We start from the raw sequence: 18,240 nt of genomic DNA, 5'->3' as shown, positions 1-18,240 counted from the left end.
CGTTGTTCAGTCCCCAGGCGTGCCAGTGTACACAGGCCACTTCATTAGGTAAATCTATTTAATTGCTCTTTAACGCAGATCTCACCAGCCAATCACATGTCAGCAACCCAGTGCATTTAGACATATACAGGTGCTGGTGATAAAATTAGAATATCATGAAAAAAGTTGATTTATTTCAGTAATTCCATTCAAAAAAGTGAAACTTGTATATTATATTCATTCATTACACACAGACTGATATATTTCAAATGTTTCTTTTAATTTTGATGATTATAACTGACAACTAATGAAAAACCTAAATTCAGTATCTCAGAAAATTAGAATATTGTGAAAAGGTTCAATATTGAAGACACCTGGTGCCACACTAATCAGCTAATTAACTCCAAACACCTGCAAAGGCCTTTAAATGATCTCTCAGTCTAGTTCTGTAGGTGACACAATCATAGGGAAGACTGCTGACCTGACAGTTGTCCAAAAGACGACCTTTGACACCTTGCACAAGGAGGGCAAGACACAAAAACTCATTGCTAAAGAGGCTGGCTGTTCACAGAGCTCTGTGTCCAAGCACATTAATAGAGAGGCAAAGTGAAGGAAAAGATGTGGTAGAAAAAAGTGTCCAAGCAATAGGGATAACTGCACCCTGGAGAGGATTGTGAAACAAAACCCAATCAGAAATGTGGGGGAGATTCACAAAGAGTGGACTGCAGCTGGAGTCAGTGCTTCAAGAACCACCACGCACAGACGTATGCAGACATGGGTTTCAGCTGTTGCATTCCTTGTGTCAAATCACTCTTGAACAAGAGACAGTGTCAGAAGCGTCTCACCTGGGCTAAAGACCAAAAGGACTGGACTGCTGCTGAGTGCTCCAAAGTTATGTTCTCTGATCAAAGTCAATTTTGCATTTCCTTTGGAAATCAAGGTCCCAGAGTCTGGAGGAAGAGAGGAGAGGCACAGAATCTACATTGCTTGAGGTCCAGTGTAAAGTTTCCACAGTCAGTGATGGTTTGGGGTACCATGCTATCTGCTGGCGTTGGTCCACTGTGTTTTCTGAGGTCCAAGGTCAACACGGCCGTCTACCAGGAAGTTTTAAAGCACTTCCTGCTGCTGACCAACTTTATGGAGATGCAGATTTCATTTTCCAACAGGACCTGGCACCTGCACACAGTGCCAAAGCTTCCGGTACCTGGTTTAAGGACCGTGGTATCCCTGTTCTTAATTGGCCAGCAAACTCGCCTGACCTTAACCCAATAGAAAATCTATGGGCTGTTGTGAAGAGGAAGATGCAATACGCCAGACCCAACAATTCAGAAGAGCTGAAGGCCACTATCAGAGCAACCTGGGCTCTCATAACACCTGAGCAGTGCCGCAGACTGATCGACTCCATGCCTCGCGGCATTGTTGCAGTAATCCAGGCAAAAGGAGCCCCAACTAAGTATTTAGTGCTGTATGTGCTCATACTTTTCATGTTCATACTTTTCAATTGGCCGACATTTCTAAAAATCCTTTTTTTTTTTTTTTTTTTTTTTTTAATTTGTATTGTCTTAAGTAATATTCTAATTTTCTGAGATACTGAATTTGGGGTTTTCATTGATTGTCAGTTATAATCATCAAAATTAAAAGAAACAAACATTTGAATGAATATAATATACAAGTTTCACTTTTTGAATGGAATTAGTAAAATAAATCAACCTTTTCATGATATTCTAATTTTATGACCAGCACCTGTACACACGGTCAACACAACCTGCTGAAGTTCAAATTGAGCATCAGAATGGTGAAGAAAGGTGATTTAAGTGACTCTGAACGTGTGTCATTGTTGGTCCCAGACGGGCTGCTCTGAATATTTCAGAAACTGCTGATCTGCTGGGGATTTTCCTGCACGACCATTTCTCTTCACAGAGAATGGTCTGAAAAAGAGAAAGTATCCAGTGAGCAGCTGTTCTCTGGGTGAAAACATCTTGTTGATGCCAGAGGTCAGAGCAGAATATCCAGACTGCATCAAGCTGATAGGAAGGCGACAGTAAATCAGATAATCACTCATTACACCAAAGCAGTCTCTACAGTCACCAGATTGCAATCCAGCATCCTTTGGGAAGTGATGGAACAGGAGAGTCACATCATGGATGTACAGCTGACAAATCTGCAACAACTGTGTGACACTATTGTGTCAATATGGACCAAAATCTCTGAGGAATATTTCTAGCTCCTTGATGAATCTGCGCCGTGTTGAATTAAGACAGCTCTGAAGGAAGAGAGAATCCAACCCAGTATTAGCAAGGGGTATCTAATAAAGTGGCCCCTTCTCCTTTCTTTTCAATAACATGCTTCCCACCTCTAGATGGCGTCAAAACTTATTCATCTCTTACAAAATTAAAAAAAACAAATCACTAATTTACCCAAATAGCTTTTAACAGCCAAAACAAGCACTCCACAAGTGATTTTTGTGGTTTGGACAGCAGTTTATTTGCTCTTGCCTAAAGTAACAAAACCTGGAGTTTTCCTTGGCTGCAAATGTGTTTTCAATGGTTTGGACTTCATTCAGTTTGGCTTCAGTTTCACCTCATTCTTCCAGTCAAGTTTAAATGCAATTTTAATAGCTGCTTATTTGTGGCGTTAAGAATATGTGCTGCAATTAAATTTTATGTCAAAACGTGATGCCCCCTCTTCCACTGAATACAGACCTGCACGAATTATCAGAATATTGACTACCTCATAAATAAGAATCTCCTCATGGATTTACTTCACTCTGCATCTTCAAACACAAACACAGAGCCAGTAAGGACTTAACCATTAAAATTTTATTTTTATCCACTTCATATAAAATATTCCGTTTTGTACAAATGCTTAAAATAAGAAACTGTGCAGTATTTCAGTACAAAGCAATTAAAAAAAAAAAAAAATCATAGAAAGTGAGAAAAACCCTTATGAAGGGGGATAAAGTTACACCTGTCAATATGACTGAACATGTCCACTGAGACAGTGAGTTATCACATGGCATCGAAGGATCTGATCCTGCAGTGAATCAGCAGAGAGCAATAATGTGCGTATGAAAACTCCTGATTTCAGTCCTTCAGTAGTTTAGCATTTAAATTTAAGTCATTTTCTCTGGAGTCTTAGCGATTTATGGAGGCGGGCGTCTTTTCTAGATGACTGTTGCTCAGAGAGTTGCTCTCTCCCTTTGTGGGCGTCCAGGCCGACGCCTGCTTCCTGAGCTGCTGCCTCCTGCTCCTCCTGTCTCCGCCGGCTCGCTGCCCGCGTACAAACAGATCATCGTCGTCTCTGGGGAAACCTGAGGGAAGCAGAAAACTGATCAGTCGATTCAGGGTGACGGTCAGTCTAACCAGCTGCCCTGTCTGCTCAAATTTTGGTGTTTAAGCACCTCGCTTAAAATGAGAATGAAATCTTTTGTGTCTGAGAAATTAATGAATGTGCAGTCGGTGTGTTTTTAAAAGCTGCTGCCCTCCTTAGTCTGACCTTTGGACTGCTCGCAGAGATCTGCCAGCGAGTCAACATTATAAACTCAGGTGTAAAGGTGAACCTTATGTGACTTGTTTTCATTTGTCTGTAGTTCGTGCAGGTCTGCACTCGAAACTGGCGTGTTTATAAAAAGAGACTCACTGTTTCACTTCCCTTTTTGATTTCTACAGGGCAGCTCATGTTTTCAGTGTGCTGAAGGTCTAAATTCTTTCCCTATTTTCTTTTTTATAATAAATAACTTAAAATTTCCCTCAATCAGTACAAATGTTACCTGATTCTGTGTGGATCTGCTGAGCCTCGCCTGTCAGTGCCATATCTTCGGGTCTCCTCCTGTGTGCCTTTACTCTTTTATGTGCAACCTGCAGGACACAGAACAGGGAAAAATATAACCTTTCTAGCCTTCAGTCAGAAAAACTCAAATTCATTTGGCAATCAGAGATCATCCTGTAACTCTCACAGGTGTTGGGCAATATGTTGATGTGCTGTGACTCACCTTGCTCTGCAGTGCTTGTAGTTGCAGGCTCTGTTTCTCCATTTTGTCTTGCTGCAGTTTGAGTTTCTCCTCCAACTGGTCAATGCGTCTGTTCTGAGCCACCACCAGCCTCTGGAAACAGCAGGAACAAACATGTCATGAGCTTCACGTATGCTATCCATCCGTCTAGATTACACTTAAAAGTTTTGGATCCTTATTTAAAGGTACTATTCAAGTCTGTTCAAATGGGTGTGGATGTTTCTATACTGCTCTGATGTTTCTACATAGTTAAAGAACAACCTCACAAGAAAAACAAAACATGAAAGCCTTCTTCTCCCGCTCTCACCTGGATGAATGGGACTCCTGAGTGACCACTGTCGTTGCTGTCCAGTGTCCTCTCTGTGAGGACTTCCTGCAGCCAGTCCATTCTGGAGTTTATATCCTCTGTCTGCTTCTTCATGTCCTCCACCTTCACCTTCACCTCCTCAGCCAGCTCTGCTGACAGCCTCTGCCTCTCCTCCACCTCCTTACTTTTAGCCTGTAGGGCTTCATCTTGCTCCTGCTGCTTCCTCGCCAGCTCAGCCACCGTGCTGTTGAAGGCTTTCAGCTTGGCGTTGACATCACCCATCTGGACTTTGGCCTTGTCCACATGCTCCTTCAGGCCCAGGCCGAGCTGGAGTAGCCCGTGGGCCACCACGTTCATATCGTCCCAGGAGGCCTGTTTCTCCCGGACCCTCCTGTCGGTGGGGAAACCGGCTGCTGCGTGAACCAAGATGGTCAACAGGAGGATGACAAGTTGAGGCATCTTCATCTTTGTGGTCTGTTCTGGTGTCAGTGCTGCTTCTGATGTCTGTCTCTTGACTGTTGTGCGCTGCTGAGGGTTTTTATAGCTCAGTGTGCAGCACAGCACTCCACGGATTGGCTGCCTAAAGGTTGAGGGGGAGGAAGGAGGAGGAGGATGTGGGGGAGCAGGGGCGGGGAAAGTCTCACAGTGAGCAACATGATGCAATGAGCGCCTGAATTTCTGGTTATATACTCACTAATGCAGGATCAAGACATGTTTACAGTTATATGTTATTATCTATTTAGTATTTTTATGTTGATGAAATTATTTATTTCATCTTTGCCTTTTGTTCCCACTCTGTTGATTGAAGTTGCCACAAAGACACTTTTTTTTCTCATAGCTGATTCATTCATCCTAGACCACAGGGCTATTAAACTGTCCCCAAAAGGACCCACGAATCAGATGTGTGCTATTAAAAACAGCCATTTCATTCTCTTTTGATTGCCTAGCTGATAAATCAGCCAGTACCGTTTTTATTCAAGCTCAAGATGAATTTAAAGCCTTCTAACTGGCTTTAAAATTCATCTTGATCACACTTTTCTGCCCCTAAAACATCAGTTTCACACAAAACACTGTGACTGTTCCCCGCTGGGTGGGTTTTTTGACTTTTAAAATGAAAACAGTGATAGCTAAATGTCATTAATGATCTCAGAGAGTGAAGTCAACAGTTGCTGAATCAGGAATGCTGGTGAACAGCAGAGGCTGAGGAGTCACTGTGAGAAGTAGGGGAAAGTTCAAGCCTTCGGGCCCTTTTACACACTCATTCCTGACACCAAGCGGTACACACACTCACGCACTCTCGCAGACATGAGGAACGTGATGCTCTTGTTCTGCCAGACACTGAAACTCGCTCACGTACGTGTCAGCAGGCCACGGCTGTGACACGCTCCTGTTTCACAATTAATCACTTTAGACAATGAACCGACCAGTTGATCAATAAAGAAATCGCAGAAAAACATCTTTGATAATTAATTATTAGCTCTCAGGCAAAAATTGAGAGTTTTTCCAACAATGCAATGAGCCTGAAGAATCAATTTGGACTAAAAAAAAAAAAGATAGTTGAAGTACTGTATTAAACACATTCAGGAAGGCTGGAAATTTTAAGGACAGAAAGTATGGTTGAGACCTAAGAGTGTGCACAATACTGATGAACTGAATAGAGAGCCATGTTGCCAACAACAAACAACTAAACATTTAAAACTAAAAGGTCAGCACAGTTAATGTTTCACTGGAATCGCTGAGTAACAACGTGCTGTTATGGTGGAAAATAAATATTAAAAATGGTTTCAGTTGCAAGTAAAAGTGAAAGAAATCTCTGCAGTTTTTCCATCTCTGACTCTGAAGAGCAGAAACTGAAAATAGTTTGAGCTGCTATTTATTTACATTTAGCTTGGACATTTGTTTAATTTGTTTAATTGATTTTTTAAAAAAAAGTCTCAGACCACTGAGATTAACTCTATTTACCTGGTTACAAAGTACAGCAAGACAAACACGTGTTGTTGTTACAGCCTCTCATTCACTCTTACATGCTTAAAATGTTTTCATCATGCAGAGGTGTGCCCAAAAAGCTGAGCACTTCTCATACCAGGAGGATTTGTCTTTTTACATAATGAATCCCCTGCAGAGAGCAGGGCACGTCCTGGATGCTGAACGACCGGTGCACGTAGGCTTCCCCCCATGCTGCAGGCTGCCGATCTGCACGTATCCCCCGAACCCGCTGCACTCAGCTGATCTGAGGCAGACCATTGTCCTCAGTCAGCTGCACAGGCGGGTCTCCATCCTTACTCAGCTCTATCAGGACACAATGTTCGCCTTGCACAGGAGGCTGTGCTGCTTAGAGGCGGCAGCTTGCATGTCCATGCATCGGTTCAGTTCTAATAACAGCTGTTTCCTGTAGTGTGGGATAAATGTGGTACTGTGATGCAGAGAGCTGCAGGAGGATCAACACAGCCAGGAGAAGCAGGAGGAGGATCAGGGCGTCTGGATAAATATCAGCCTGGTTTAAATTTGTGCTTGTGGTCATCGCAGGATGTTATGAACCTGGAACCAGTTTTTCCAGTTACTCTGGGTTTCCAGAAGTTTTTATTGGCCTCCTCAGCAATTTGGGAACACAGACAAAAGATGAACAAAGTAAAACATACTGGTGCTGGAAACTTTATGACTTTTGACTTTCTGACCAAACCATGTTTAAGTCATAGACAGTGTAAAAACGAAAGAAACCACCATAATGTTACCCATTTGCTTTGGACTTAAAGCTTCAACATTAGCATTTGGGCCCACCACCATGTTGGTTTCTTGAAGTTGAGCATTTTAATATGGGAGTCTTATACAGACCCACTAAGTGAAAGTCTTTGGACTGTGGGAGCAAACCTGAGTACCTGGAGAAAACCCACACAGACACTGGGAGAACTACAAACTCCATACAGAAAGTGGATTTGAACCCAGGACCTTCTTGCAGTGAGGTAACCGTGCTGACCACCAGGTGGGAACGTGAGTGTGAATGGTTGTCTGTCTGTCTGTGTTAGCCCTGTGACTGTGACTACGACAGCTGGCTCCAGCCGCCCCGTGTCCCTGAAAAGGATAAGCAGAAGAAAATGGATGGATGGATGGATGGATGGAGTCTTATAGAGACAGCCTCAAGTGGCCATTTGAGGAACTGCACATTTTTGGCACTTTCACTTTGGTACCTTTTTTTAAAAAAGCTGATTTTATTGTAAACTGCAGCAAATTATTGTCAAAGCCAATTTTTTTTTTTAATTACCTCAGTAGACCTTGTGGTCAATCAGTTATATATTTAAAAAAAACAAAAAAAAAAACAACAACATTAAAATCCAATAAATCCTGCACAGTTCCTGAACAGGAAATCTACACTCAAAAATGATTTATGCCCAAAATGCTGACTTTAAGTAATTTGACTACAAGATTTTCCATGTGATTTTGAATTATAAGTACAACATAAAACTTGGAATCTGGTCAAATAAAATTTACTTGATTGGTATACATTCAGCTTATACAAGGCATATTTTCCTGAATAAATAAACCTTTGATTTTATGTATTTCAGCTGCATTTTATACAAAATTATTGCTTCATGTTTATGAGGGCAAAGGTTTTTTTTGAGTGTAGGAAGTTTAGCACAGATGGTCACATTTGGTTTAAATCTTGCATTTATATTCTACAATCATTACTAAATATAGTGCACTTCACTTTAGTCATGTGTTTAATTTGGTACTGTGACAAAGTTCAAATCTAGATTGCTAGATTGCAGTGACCTCCCTACATATTTACCTTTCGGTTTTTAAATGACGGCACTAACATACAGTTCAACATCATGTAAAGATAAGTTTTACATGATGTGTAATATCGCATCTGTCTTTTTGAAAGGACCATCATCACAGAGCTGGATAACACTGTCTGTCTGATTAAAAAGCAAAAAAACACAATGTTGCCTCCAAACAGCAGACTGTGATTGTCTGCAGATTCAAAATCTCAAACTTGTAGGAAGTCAAAACAGCCTCCGTAATCTAAAAAAAGCCCTGAAACCTCCTTCCTTTGTTTATTATTCTTGAGGGCACCCTAACTGTGCAGATTACAGCCACACAGCATGTCCCGTGCACATGCACAGTACATGAGTTTCCAGAGTGGAGCGGGGGATTGCATGGAGATGGTGTCCTTAGGCACCAGTGGGTTAGTGCAGTGTTTTTCAACCTTTTTTGAGCCGAGGTACATTTTTTTCATTGAAAAAATCACGAGGCACACCACCAGCCAAAAATGTTTAGAAAAATGATACTCTGTAGCCTATATTAACAATATAGTCATTCTTATCAAAGTGTCTTGAATAGGAATCAAATAAACACAAAAAAGAACGTTATCATATAATATATATCTTCTTTCAAATAAAAAGTGCACTTAAACATTGTTCAACTTTTTTTTTTTTTTGTGTACAACATCTTGGCATGTCAACATTGTTCAACTTTTTTTTTTTTTTTTTTTGTTGTTGTTGTTAAGTTCACTGATCCCTGTAACGTACCGGCGGACGTGTGATCCTCACAGGATATCGTCGTACAGTCCCTGTTGTCTCTGAATGTTTTGTGTGTGTCATTTCTGTGGACTGTGGTGTCTTGAGTGTTTTGGGTGTTTTTGGTGGTGCATGTGGTGTGTGTGGCACTGTATCCGTATCCTCCTTCTGTTGAGGTGTATTTGGGTCAGGTGTGGTTGTCTGAGGAAGTGACAGCGGACAACTCACAGGAAGACTCCCTGCAGTCTCTCGTGGGTCTGACTCGGGCCGAGTCAGCATCTGGTCCACATGACGCTTCCAGACCCCTTGTGTTCCCACATTTACCTTGTAGGACACTGGTTCGGTCTTCTCGATCACCACAGCTTGCGTCCACTTATCCTCCCCCCTCCTATAATCACGCACGAGCACTGGCTCACCAAGTTCAAACTGTCTCTGTTTAGAGTGTAGCTGGCGTCGTTGCTGTTGAGCCTCTTGTGACTGGTGCACTGTTCCAGCCATACTTGGTTTCAGGAAATCCAGTTGAGAACGCAGCTTGTGTCCAATGAACAGCATTGCAGGGCTTTCCTTGGTTGTTGCATGGGGGGTGTTGCGATAGGTCAGGAGGGACGTATCTAGATGCTGCTGCATTGGTGTACTTCCTCTGGAAGATTTCAGAGCGTGCTTGAAGGTTTGCACAAATCGCTCTGCCAAGCCATTGGAGGCAGGGTGTTATGGTGCTGAGCGAATGTGTTTGACTCCATTGGCTTTCAGAAACGTGCTGAATTCTTCAGAGCAGAACTGAGGGCTGTTGTCGTTTACAAGACTGTGTGGAATGCCATAGCGACTAAAAAGTCCCCTAAGCACTTGGATGGTTTTGCTGGATGTGGTGCTATTCATGATGTGCACCTCAGGCCACTTAGAGTGTGCGTCCACTACGACCAGGTACATGTGCCCTTCAAATGGACCGGCAAAGTCCACATGTATCCGTTCCCAAGGACTGGATGGCCACATCCACGGGTGTAAAGGTGCTAGGCCAGGGTCTTTCTGCACTCGTTGACATGAGTGCATGACTTTGCTTGGTGCTCGATCTGGGAGTCGATGCTGGGCCACCAAACGTAGCTGCGAGCTAAGCTCTTCATCCTTACTACACCTGGGTGTGCTGAGCACTGTCAGCACCCGGGGGCGCAGTTTGGGTGGCACAATCACTCTCAACCCCCACATAAGGCATCCGTGCTGCACAGTGAGATCATGGCGGCGCTGGAGATAGGGAGACAGCTCACCTGCGTCCTTTGCAGCTGGAAAACGGCCAGTTGTGACCATTTCCATGACACGGGACAGGGTGGAATCCGACATGGTGTGACGCTTGATCTCGACGTTGCTGACTGGCAATGTGTCCAACTGTGACGTGTAGAACACCTCCACTGCACCTTGTTTCTCACTGGGGGCATGAGGGAGCGGTAACCTCGACAGTCCATCAGCGTTGGCATGTAGGGCCCCCTTTCGGTACTCAATGGTGTAATTGTGAGCGGAAAGCAGGAGCACCCAGCATTGCATGCGAGCTGCAGCCATGGATGGTGTGCTTTTCACTGGACTGAAGATGGTTGTAAGCGGGCGATGGTCAGTGAGTAGAGTGAATGTATTGCCATACAGGTACTGGTGGAACTTGCGTACTCCAAAGACTATCCCTAACGCCTCCCTCTCAATCTGAGCGTAGTTTTGTTCTGCTTTGCTGAGAGTTCTGGATGCATAGGTGATGGGTTTTTCATCGCCATCCGGCATGACATGTGAAAGAACAGCTCTGACCCCATAGGGTGAAGCGTCACAAGTGAGACGGAGAGGCAACTCAGGGTTGTAGTGTGTGAGCACCTCTTGTGATACAAGGAGTGCTTTGGCTTTCTGGAACGCTGATGCACAGGCTGATGTCCACTGCCATTTCTTTTCTTTGTTCAGCAGTTTATTCAACGGCTTTAGCACAGTGGCCAGATCAGGGATAAAGGTCAGGACCACTGACCAGTATGTCATCCAGGTAGCAGTGAGTGTGCGGCAGTCCGAGGAGCACCTGGTCCATTGCCTTCTGGAACAAGGCAGGCGATGACGCTACACCAAACGGCAAGCGGTTGAAGCAGAAAAGTCCTTTCTGTGTTGAGATGGTCAGCAACTTCTTGCTCTCTTCTACTTCCATCTGTAGATATGCATTGGATAGATCCAGCTTACTGAAGCGTTGACCTCCAGCGAGAGACGCGAACAAGTCCTCAATACATGGAATTGGGTACTTGATGCAGAGAGCTGGGTTGGTGGTGACTTTGAAGTCCCCGTAGAGTCTCACGGTGCCGTCCTTCTTGTTCATGGGCACCACTGGCGTAGCCCAGTCACTATGCGCCACAGGTGAGATGACGCCAAGCTCAGTGAGGCTCAGCTCAGCTTCCACTCGCGGTCGAAGAGCATATAGAATAGAATAGAATAGAATGCCTTTATTGTCATTATACAGGATGTACAATGAGATTGGAGTTGCGTGGTGGGCAGAATTTGGGTACACTGTTTGGTCTTAGAGTGAGCCTGGCTTTCACTCCTCTCATGGTGCCTAACTTATCGGAGAAAACAGGGGAGTGTCTCTTTAACACTGTCTCTAAGCTGTCTGTCTGTCTGTGCTCAATTGCATGTACAGTCTTTAAGTCTCTCCAATTTAGTTGAATGGCTCTCAGCCACTCCCTGCCAAACAATGGTGGAGCATCCGCCTTTACCACATACAGTGGCAAGACAGCGTGTTGCTTGTTCAATGCCACTTGCACTTTAATGACTCCTTCTGGTGCCAAAGGTTCTCCTGTGTATGTCTTTAGCATGATATCAGTGGGATGCAGAGGAAACTTATGCAGCTTTCGTTTGTACAGTTCCCAAGGAATCAATGACACTGCAGCCCCTGTATCCAATTCCATCTCCATTTTCTTTCCGTTAACTATTGGCACTACTGATATGCGTGAATATTTCCCTTTCTGAGACACTGCATACAGTCCCAAGTCACTGTCACTATCCGATTTCGTTCCTTCACTTTCACTTTCATACGCCCCGACGTGATGGATCTTTTTCTTTCTATCTTTCACGCTATGTTTTTGTGCATGGCTTTTCTGTTCAGGCTTTCTGTCTTTGTGTTTATGTTCTCTTTCGTGACTGCTTTTTGATTTACTCCTGCACATTCGTTTCGTGTGGCCCTTCCTCCCGCACTGGTGACATTCGCGGTCTTTGTACCAGCAGTCATCATCAATATGATTTCCCTTCCCACAGTGGCGGCATTTTTCACCTTGCGAAAACACTGCGTTTACTTTCAGGGAATTACTTAACTGCTGTACGTCGCGTGCTGCTGTCTCTGCTGACACTGCATGTTCAACTGCTTTCTTGAACGTGAGGTTTTCCTCAGTCAGAAGGCGTTTCTGCACAGCTTCGCATTTCAATCCGCAAACAAATCTGCCCCTCAGAGCGTCCTCTAAGTAAGCCCCGAACTCACAGTGTTCCGATAGCTTCTTGAGCACTGCTACATACTGTGCTACCGTTTCTCCTTCCCCCTGATTTCGCTTGTGGAACCTGAACCTCTCGGCTATAACAAGCGGTTTCGGTGTGAAGTGATCTTTAAGCACAGTCACAGCCTGTTCGTAAGTCATTGTGCCAGGTGCCACGGGAGCTACTAAGCTACGAAGCAGTCCATACGTTTTAGGTCCCATCACACTGAACAGTACTGAAACTTTCTTAGCCTCGTGAATGTCATTAGCCACCACATAATGCTCAAAACGTTCAATATACGTTGCCCATTGCTCACCAGACTCATCGAAAATGTCCACACGTCCATATAGTCCAGCCATCATACGTCTTTCTGGGATTACTTGCACTGTAGATGAACTCGAAGCACTCGATGTCCTTGTATCCGCAGATGTAACACTAGCTGCACTCGGGTTATCCGATGATGGTTGGCTCATAGTTGATCAGCACATTAGCCATCCAAAAACGCGGGTGTTCATTTCGGTCCAAAACTTGCACAAAGCTGACTTAACTTTTACAGCCATGAAAAGTATTCCGAAATACACGACTCGTCGCCAATTTATGTTATGTTGCTCCCTTATAGTGTCACTAAGTAAACATTATTACTCGACACACAGAGCATGGAGGACAACTTCTTGCTGGTTCACTCATTTGTTTATTATCCTACTGTTGCTATGGTTACATTCAGAACCCCTGTATGCCCTAGTGGCGGTCTGGCCGTCTGGTGGTAAGTATTGGTAGGACATCTCTAGGTTCATACATCACAGTGGTGAAGGAGTCGCTCTCATGCCTCCGCTAGTGACGATACTCCCTGGCCAATCAGTGGCAGGCTGCACTCCGAGCCCCTTTTTTTTTAATCGCTTCGGATCAGGGTTATAATACTTTTGGATTTTACATTATAGTTTAGTTTTAGTTAGTTTTTACTTTTTTTTTTCTAATTCAGTTAGTTTTAATTAGTTTTCAGAGTGGTTTTTCTCGTTTTTATTAGTTTTTATTTTTGGTTTCATGCTTAGTTTTAGTTAGTTTTGGTTAGTTTCAGTATTAGTTTTAGTATTTTCATACCTAATCAGGTGCAAGATTCAAGGCGCAAAAGTGACTATTGTGTAATGAAAACTTGACAAAAGATACAGTTTAAAGAAATATATTCAACAACCAACTGTTCACAAGACATGCTAAATGTGTGTAATATTAAGGACACACATAACATCAACAGGGAGAAACAAAGAAAAACATGAACTCCCAAACTCAATAAATTCTACAATAAACTCCACAATAAACTTCAGCATCAGTGCAGTAGATTAATAACACCTACAAGTGGTGTTTGACAAAAACAAACACTTTGAAGGAGTCAAAGCTCAAATCCAGCTGCATCCTGATGTTCTCACCACCTGAAGCTGCTTCCGTTTTGGAGCTAGCTTGTTAGATGCTGCTAATTAAACTTGCAGGGTCTTTGCGGCCTCTGTACATAACCTATGGAACTTGCCGACCTCATGTCCGCATTTATGTCCGCGTTTGTGTAGCTGGATTGTGAGTGTTAATTACCTTGTGGTCGTGTGCAGGTGTTTGTACTCAAAGAACCTCCATATGGGACTCTGCCGCTTTCTCGGCAGACCGCAGCCATTACTTTGCAGACCAGCACATGCGCACACACTCACACAGTTGTCCTGTGGCGCTCCCAGCTTAAACTCGGAGAGCGGAAACAATGATTTCATATCAATCCACAAGGCTTAAAAAAAACAAAAAAAAAACAAGTAAATGAAAGTCAGCTTATCGATAATTTCAGTTAGTTTTAGTTAGTTTTGTAAACTCACAATTCAGTTTTAATTAGTTATCGTTTTTTCCTTTTAATTATAGTTTTTATTTATTTCAGTTAACGACAATGTTTTTTCAATTTCAGTTTTCGTTATTTCGTTCGTTTTCGTTAACTATAATAACCCTGCTTCGGATCGCTTAGAACCTCGGGTGAGTGAGTAAGGAAAAAGGACCGGCAAAGTGTACCTGATTCTAATGGAGATGCCGTCAAATCGGGGCGAGTCGAGTCGACCCGTGGCGAGTCGTTCCGTATGGAAAAGCGGCTTAATTCTCTGCTTAATGGTTCAAATAAAGGCACCGGCTCCGGAACCCTGTTGGTGGGATAGAGGCTTGGCTACGCTCTCTCGAAACAGGGGGAACAGATTTTCACGGCGGAACAGAATTTCGCACAACACCTGCTGTGTGACTGTAGCCTTTTTCCCACCAAGTCCGTGTTAGCAAATGATTTAATAATTGATCAACATATTGATTTATTCTGCCTTACAGAAACCTGGTTACAGCAGGATGAATATGTTAGTTTAAATGAATCAACACCCGCAAGTCACAGTAACTGTCAGAATGCTCTAAGCACAGGTTGAGGAGGAGGAGTAGCCGCAATCTTCAATTCCAGCTTATTAATTAATCAAAGACCCAGACAAAGTTTTAATTCTTTTGAAAGCCTGACTCTTAGTCTTGTCCATCCTAATTGGGAAATTCAAAAACCTGTTTTATTTGTTATCTATCGTCCACCTAGTCCTTAAACAGAGTTTCTGTCTGATTTCTCAGACTTTTTATCTGATTTAGTGCTCAGTTCAGATAAAATAATTATAGTGGGTGATTTTAACATCCATTTAGATGCTGAAAATGACAGCCTCAACACTGCATTTAATCTATTATTAGATTCAATTGGTTTCTCTCAAAATGTAAAGGAGCCCACCCACCACTTTAAACATACTCTGGATCTTGTCCTGACATATGGCATAGAAACTGAAGACTTAACAGTATTCCCTGAAAGCCCCCTCCTGTTATCATTTCTTAGTAACATTTACATTTACTTTAATGGATTACACAGCAGTGGGGAATAAGTTTTATTACAGTAGAAGTCTTTGTGAAAGTGCTGTAACTAAGTTTAAGGATCTAATTCCTTCATTATTACGCTCTTCAGTGCCATGTGCCAACAGGTTAGAGCAGCTGCCTAAACTCTGCTCCCAGTGAGGTCGATTATCTCGTCAATAGTTTTACATCCTCACTGCGTATAACTTTGGATACTGTGGATCTTCTGAAAAGGAAAGCTTCAAATCAGAAGTGCCTGACTTGGTGGGATAATTCACAAACGCACAGCTTAAAGCAAATAACCCGTAAGCTGGAGAGGGAATGGCGTCTCACTAAATTAGAAGATGCTCATTTTGCCTGGAAAAATAGTTTGTTGCTCTATAAAAAAAGCCCTCCATAAAGCTAGGATATCTTACTACTCATCATTAATTGAAGAGAATAAGAACAACCCCAGGTTTCTTTTCAGCACTGTAGCCAGGCTGACAAAGAGTCCTTTCACTTTAACTAGTAGTGACTTCATGGATTTCTTTACAATTAAAACTTTAGACATTAGAGAAAAAAAATCACTGTTGCCAACTCCTCAGTAAGGAAAGTAGCTATTGGCTGTCCTAAAAGTCGCTAGAAGTCGCTATATGATATCATCACCTAATTTGCATAATTGGTTATTTGCATGTAGTTGCAATCCAAGCTGTAGGAGAAAGGAATAACATCTTAGGAGAGACAAAAAGTCAAGAAAAAACATACTAAATATGTTTAGAACTACAAGGGCTGAGGAATATGGACCAAAAATAATATCTCAATATTTTTTTACCTGAAGGGCGATATTTTTTTCCAAAGGTATAAACAATAAGGCACTTCTGAGTCAAAGCTACCTGTCCCAAATGTCACACAGACACTTTTATTAACATTCAGCTGTAGATCTACATGAGAAATTGGTCAAAAATAAACCACTGACATATTTAAATAATAATTCTCCTTAAATAAATTAATGCTTTTTTGCTTCATAACAAAAGACTCACAGCCGTGCTATTAAAATGTAAACAGAAAAGATATAGAGCAAAAATTGCAAAGGGCTGACTGATTCTTTAAAAAGCCAGTCTAGTAGACTTCACCAAAGTGCTTCCTCCTGTGTAAGCAGAGCCGGCCCGAGCCTTGAAGGGGCCCTAAGCGAAATTTGATTTAGGGGGGCCCCCCTCATACCACTTCATTGTCTCCTGAGCCTAACTGTTATTAATACAGAAAGGTTGAAGTTGAATATTAATTTTTTAGGATGCATCGCTGTTTCGGTCTCAGCACACTGAAAAACAATGTATTTCAATATGATACACATTGTAAAACTATGTCCATGACATAGTTGAATACATTCCATATCTGATCTAGAGGGCATAGACTTTTTAGGAAATATGTAATTTAGGATGTTTGACCTGCTTTTGGACATTTTTCATCCAAAAGATGGAGATTTGTGCATTACTGTGCAAATGCACCTAATTAAAGACTAGTAAATATGCCATTTGTAATATATAAATAATAATTATGCAGCATACAGAACTGCTGAGCATCAATAGCGTATTATCACACACAAGTGGTCAACAATTGGGCCCAGTACTGTCAATGTTATTACGCTGCTATACCACAAAATGGCAAGGTGGCACTCCAAGAGCACAAATGGGACATAAAAGTGAGGTCCAATAGTCTATCCATGCAACCTGACCACAGTGTGAAAACAACAAAATGCTGTCACCACAGGAACAGTGAGTAAACCACGATAAACCACCACAGCTCACAGATGCAGTTCTGTCTGAACATGCATGAAAAAAAGCAAGATATGCAAAGCTAGCATGTCCCATCCACTGAACCTTGTTAATACTGAACAGCCCTGACATATAAGAGTTATGATTCTGCAGTGTGGCAGACAGGATAAGGATCCAAATACAGGACTCAGGAGGGAAAGCATGAACTCAGAAATACACAACTTTGTTTCTGGATGCACATCAGACACAAGAAAACTAGAAAGCTCCCCTGGAGCTAATAGGTCAACAACTAGGAATACTCCGGGAAACTCGGAACCAGGAAACACACTACCTGAGTGAGACGATGTGACAATGACCAGGAGGACACAGACGATACACACACAAGGTGATCAGGGAGAGAGGACACACCAGGGAGCACAGCAGAACAGGACAAGGGGAGTAAAATTGAATATGATACAAAGCAAAACAGGAAGTAGACATGGAAACAAATATTGACTTGAGGACACAGGGAAGCAGACACACTGAGGGACCACAACACCTACACCTAGAGCAACAAGATCATAACTAGACACAAGAGGAGGACTTAAATATAGCACAAGGATCAGAGACCAGGACTGAATCCACTTATCAGGAGAACAAACCAGAAACAATTAAACACCAAACAGAACCGAAAACACAGGAAGCTTGGGAACTGAAACAGGATTAAATAGAAAGTAAACAACAGCCAAGAACAGATCTCAGAAAATTAAGAAGCCTGAGGATAGAAACAATGACACCAACCAGGAATTAACAGAAAAAGACAAAAATTCAAAACTGCAACAACACAAGAAACTAGGAATCAAACAGTAACATTAACAATATAAATTGAAAAATGAATGTCCTAAAATTATAAACGCTGGGTCATAATCCCACGACCATGATAAGATCCAAGCAAAAAGTATATTAACTAGTAACAGAGTAAGGAAGGTGACACAGGCTGACAGGTTGTTTTTGACAGAGACACAGTGACATGATAAATACCATACTTAGCCAGTTAGCGATAGCTAAGTACGTTTGTAGCTGCTTACAAACTGAACTATTGTAATTGCTTATGGAAACATACCTTTGTCTTTTTTCTTCCTCTAATCTTCTCTTTTCCCTCCTCTCTGCCTCACCGGTACGGGTCCTTTCTGTCACATTTCTGTTTCGTAGCTTCATCCACAAATGACCGAAACCGACGGACCATCACGTCACCTGGAGCACTGCTGATGCGCATGCCTGGCCAAACTACCTGAATTCTCGCTGACACAAGCAGGTCAGCCAGCAAGTGGCCAACTCATTAAATTAGTG

At 42.5% G+C, this 18,240-nt stretch overlaps 1 protein-coding gene and 1 pseudogene across 1 annotated transcript; both read right to left on the bottom strand.

Annotated features, from left to right (window-relative positions):
- Positions 1-2,783: 2,783 nt before the first annotated feature.
- On the bottom strand, positions 2,784-4,824 carry LOC115779525 (angiopoietin-related protein 4-like). The gene is made up of 4 exons (XM_030728236.1): positions 4,296-4,824; positions 3,971-4,081; positions 3,749-3,836; positions 2,784-3,289 (listed from the first exon to the last, which is right to left on the bottom strand). The coding sequence occupies exons 1-4, from the start codon at positions 4,758-4,760 to the stop codon at positions 3,114-3,116; spliced, it is 840 nt and encodes a 279-aa protein (XP_030584096.1). The 5' UTR covers positions 4,761-4,824; the 3' UTR covers positions 2,784-3,113.
- A 1,620-nt stretch (positions 4,825-6,444) lies between these two features.
- On the bottom strand, positions 6,445-12,639 carry LOC115778844 (uncharacterized protein K02A2.6-like; annotated as a pseudogene).
- Between the last annotated feature and the right edge of the window lie 5,601 nt (positions 12,640-18,240).

The sequence above is a fragment of the Archocentrus centrarchus genome, chromosome 4 (genome assembly GCF_007364275.1).
Source record: "Archocentrus centrarchus isolate MPI-CPG fArcCen1 chromosome 4, fArcCen1, whole genome shotgun sequence".
NCBI lineage: Eukaryota > Metazoa > Chordata > Actinopteri > Cichliformes > Cichlidae > Archocentrus > Archocentrus centrarchus.
Note: the sequence above shows the minus strand (reverse complement) of the source record. Positions and strands in the feature narration are given on the sequence as shown.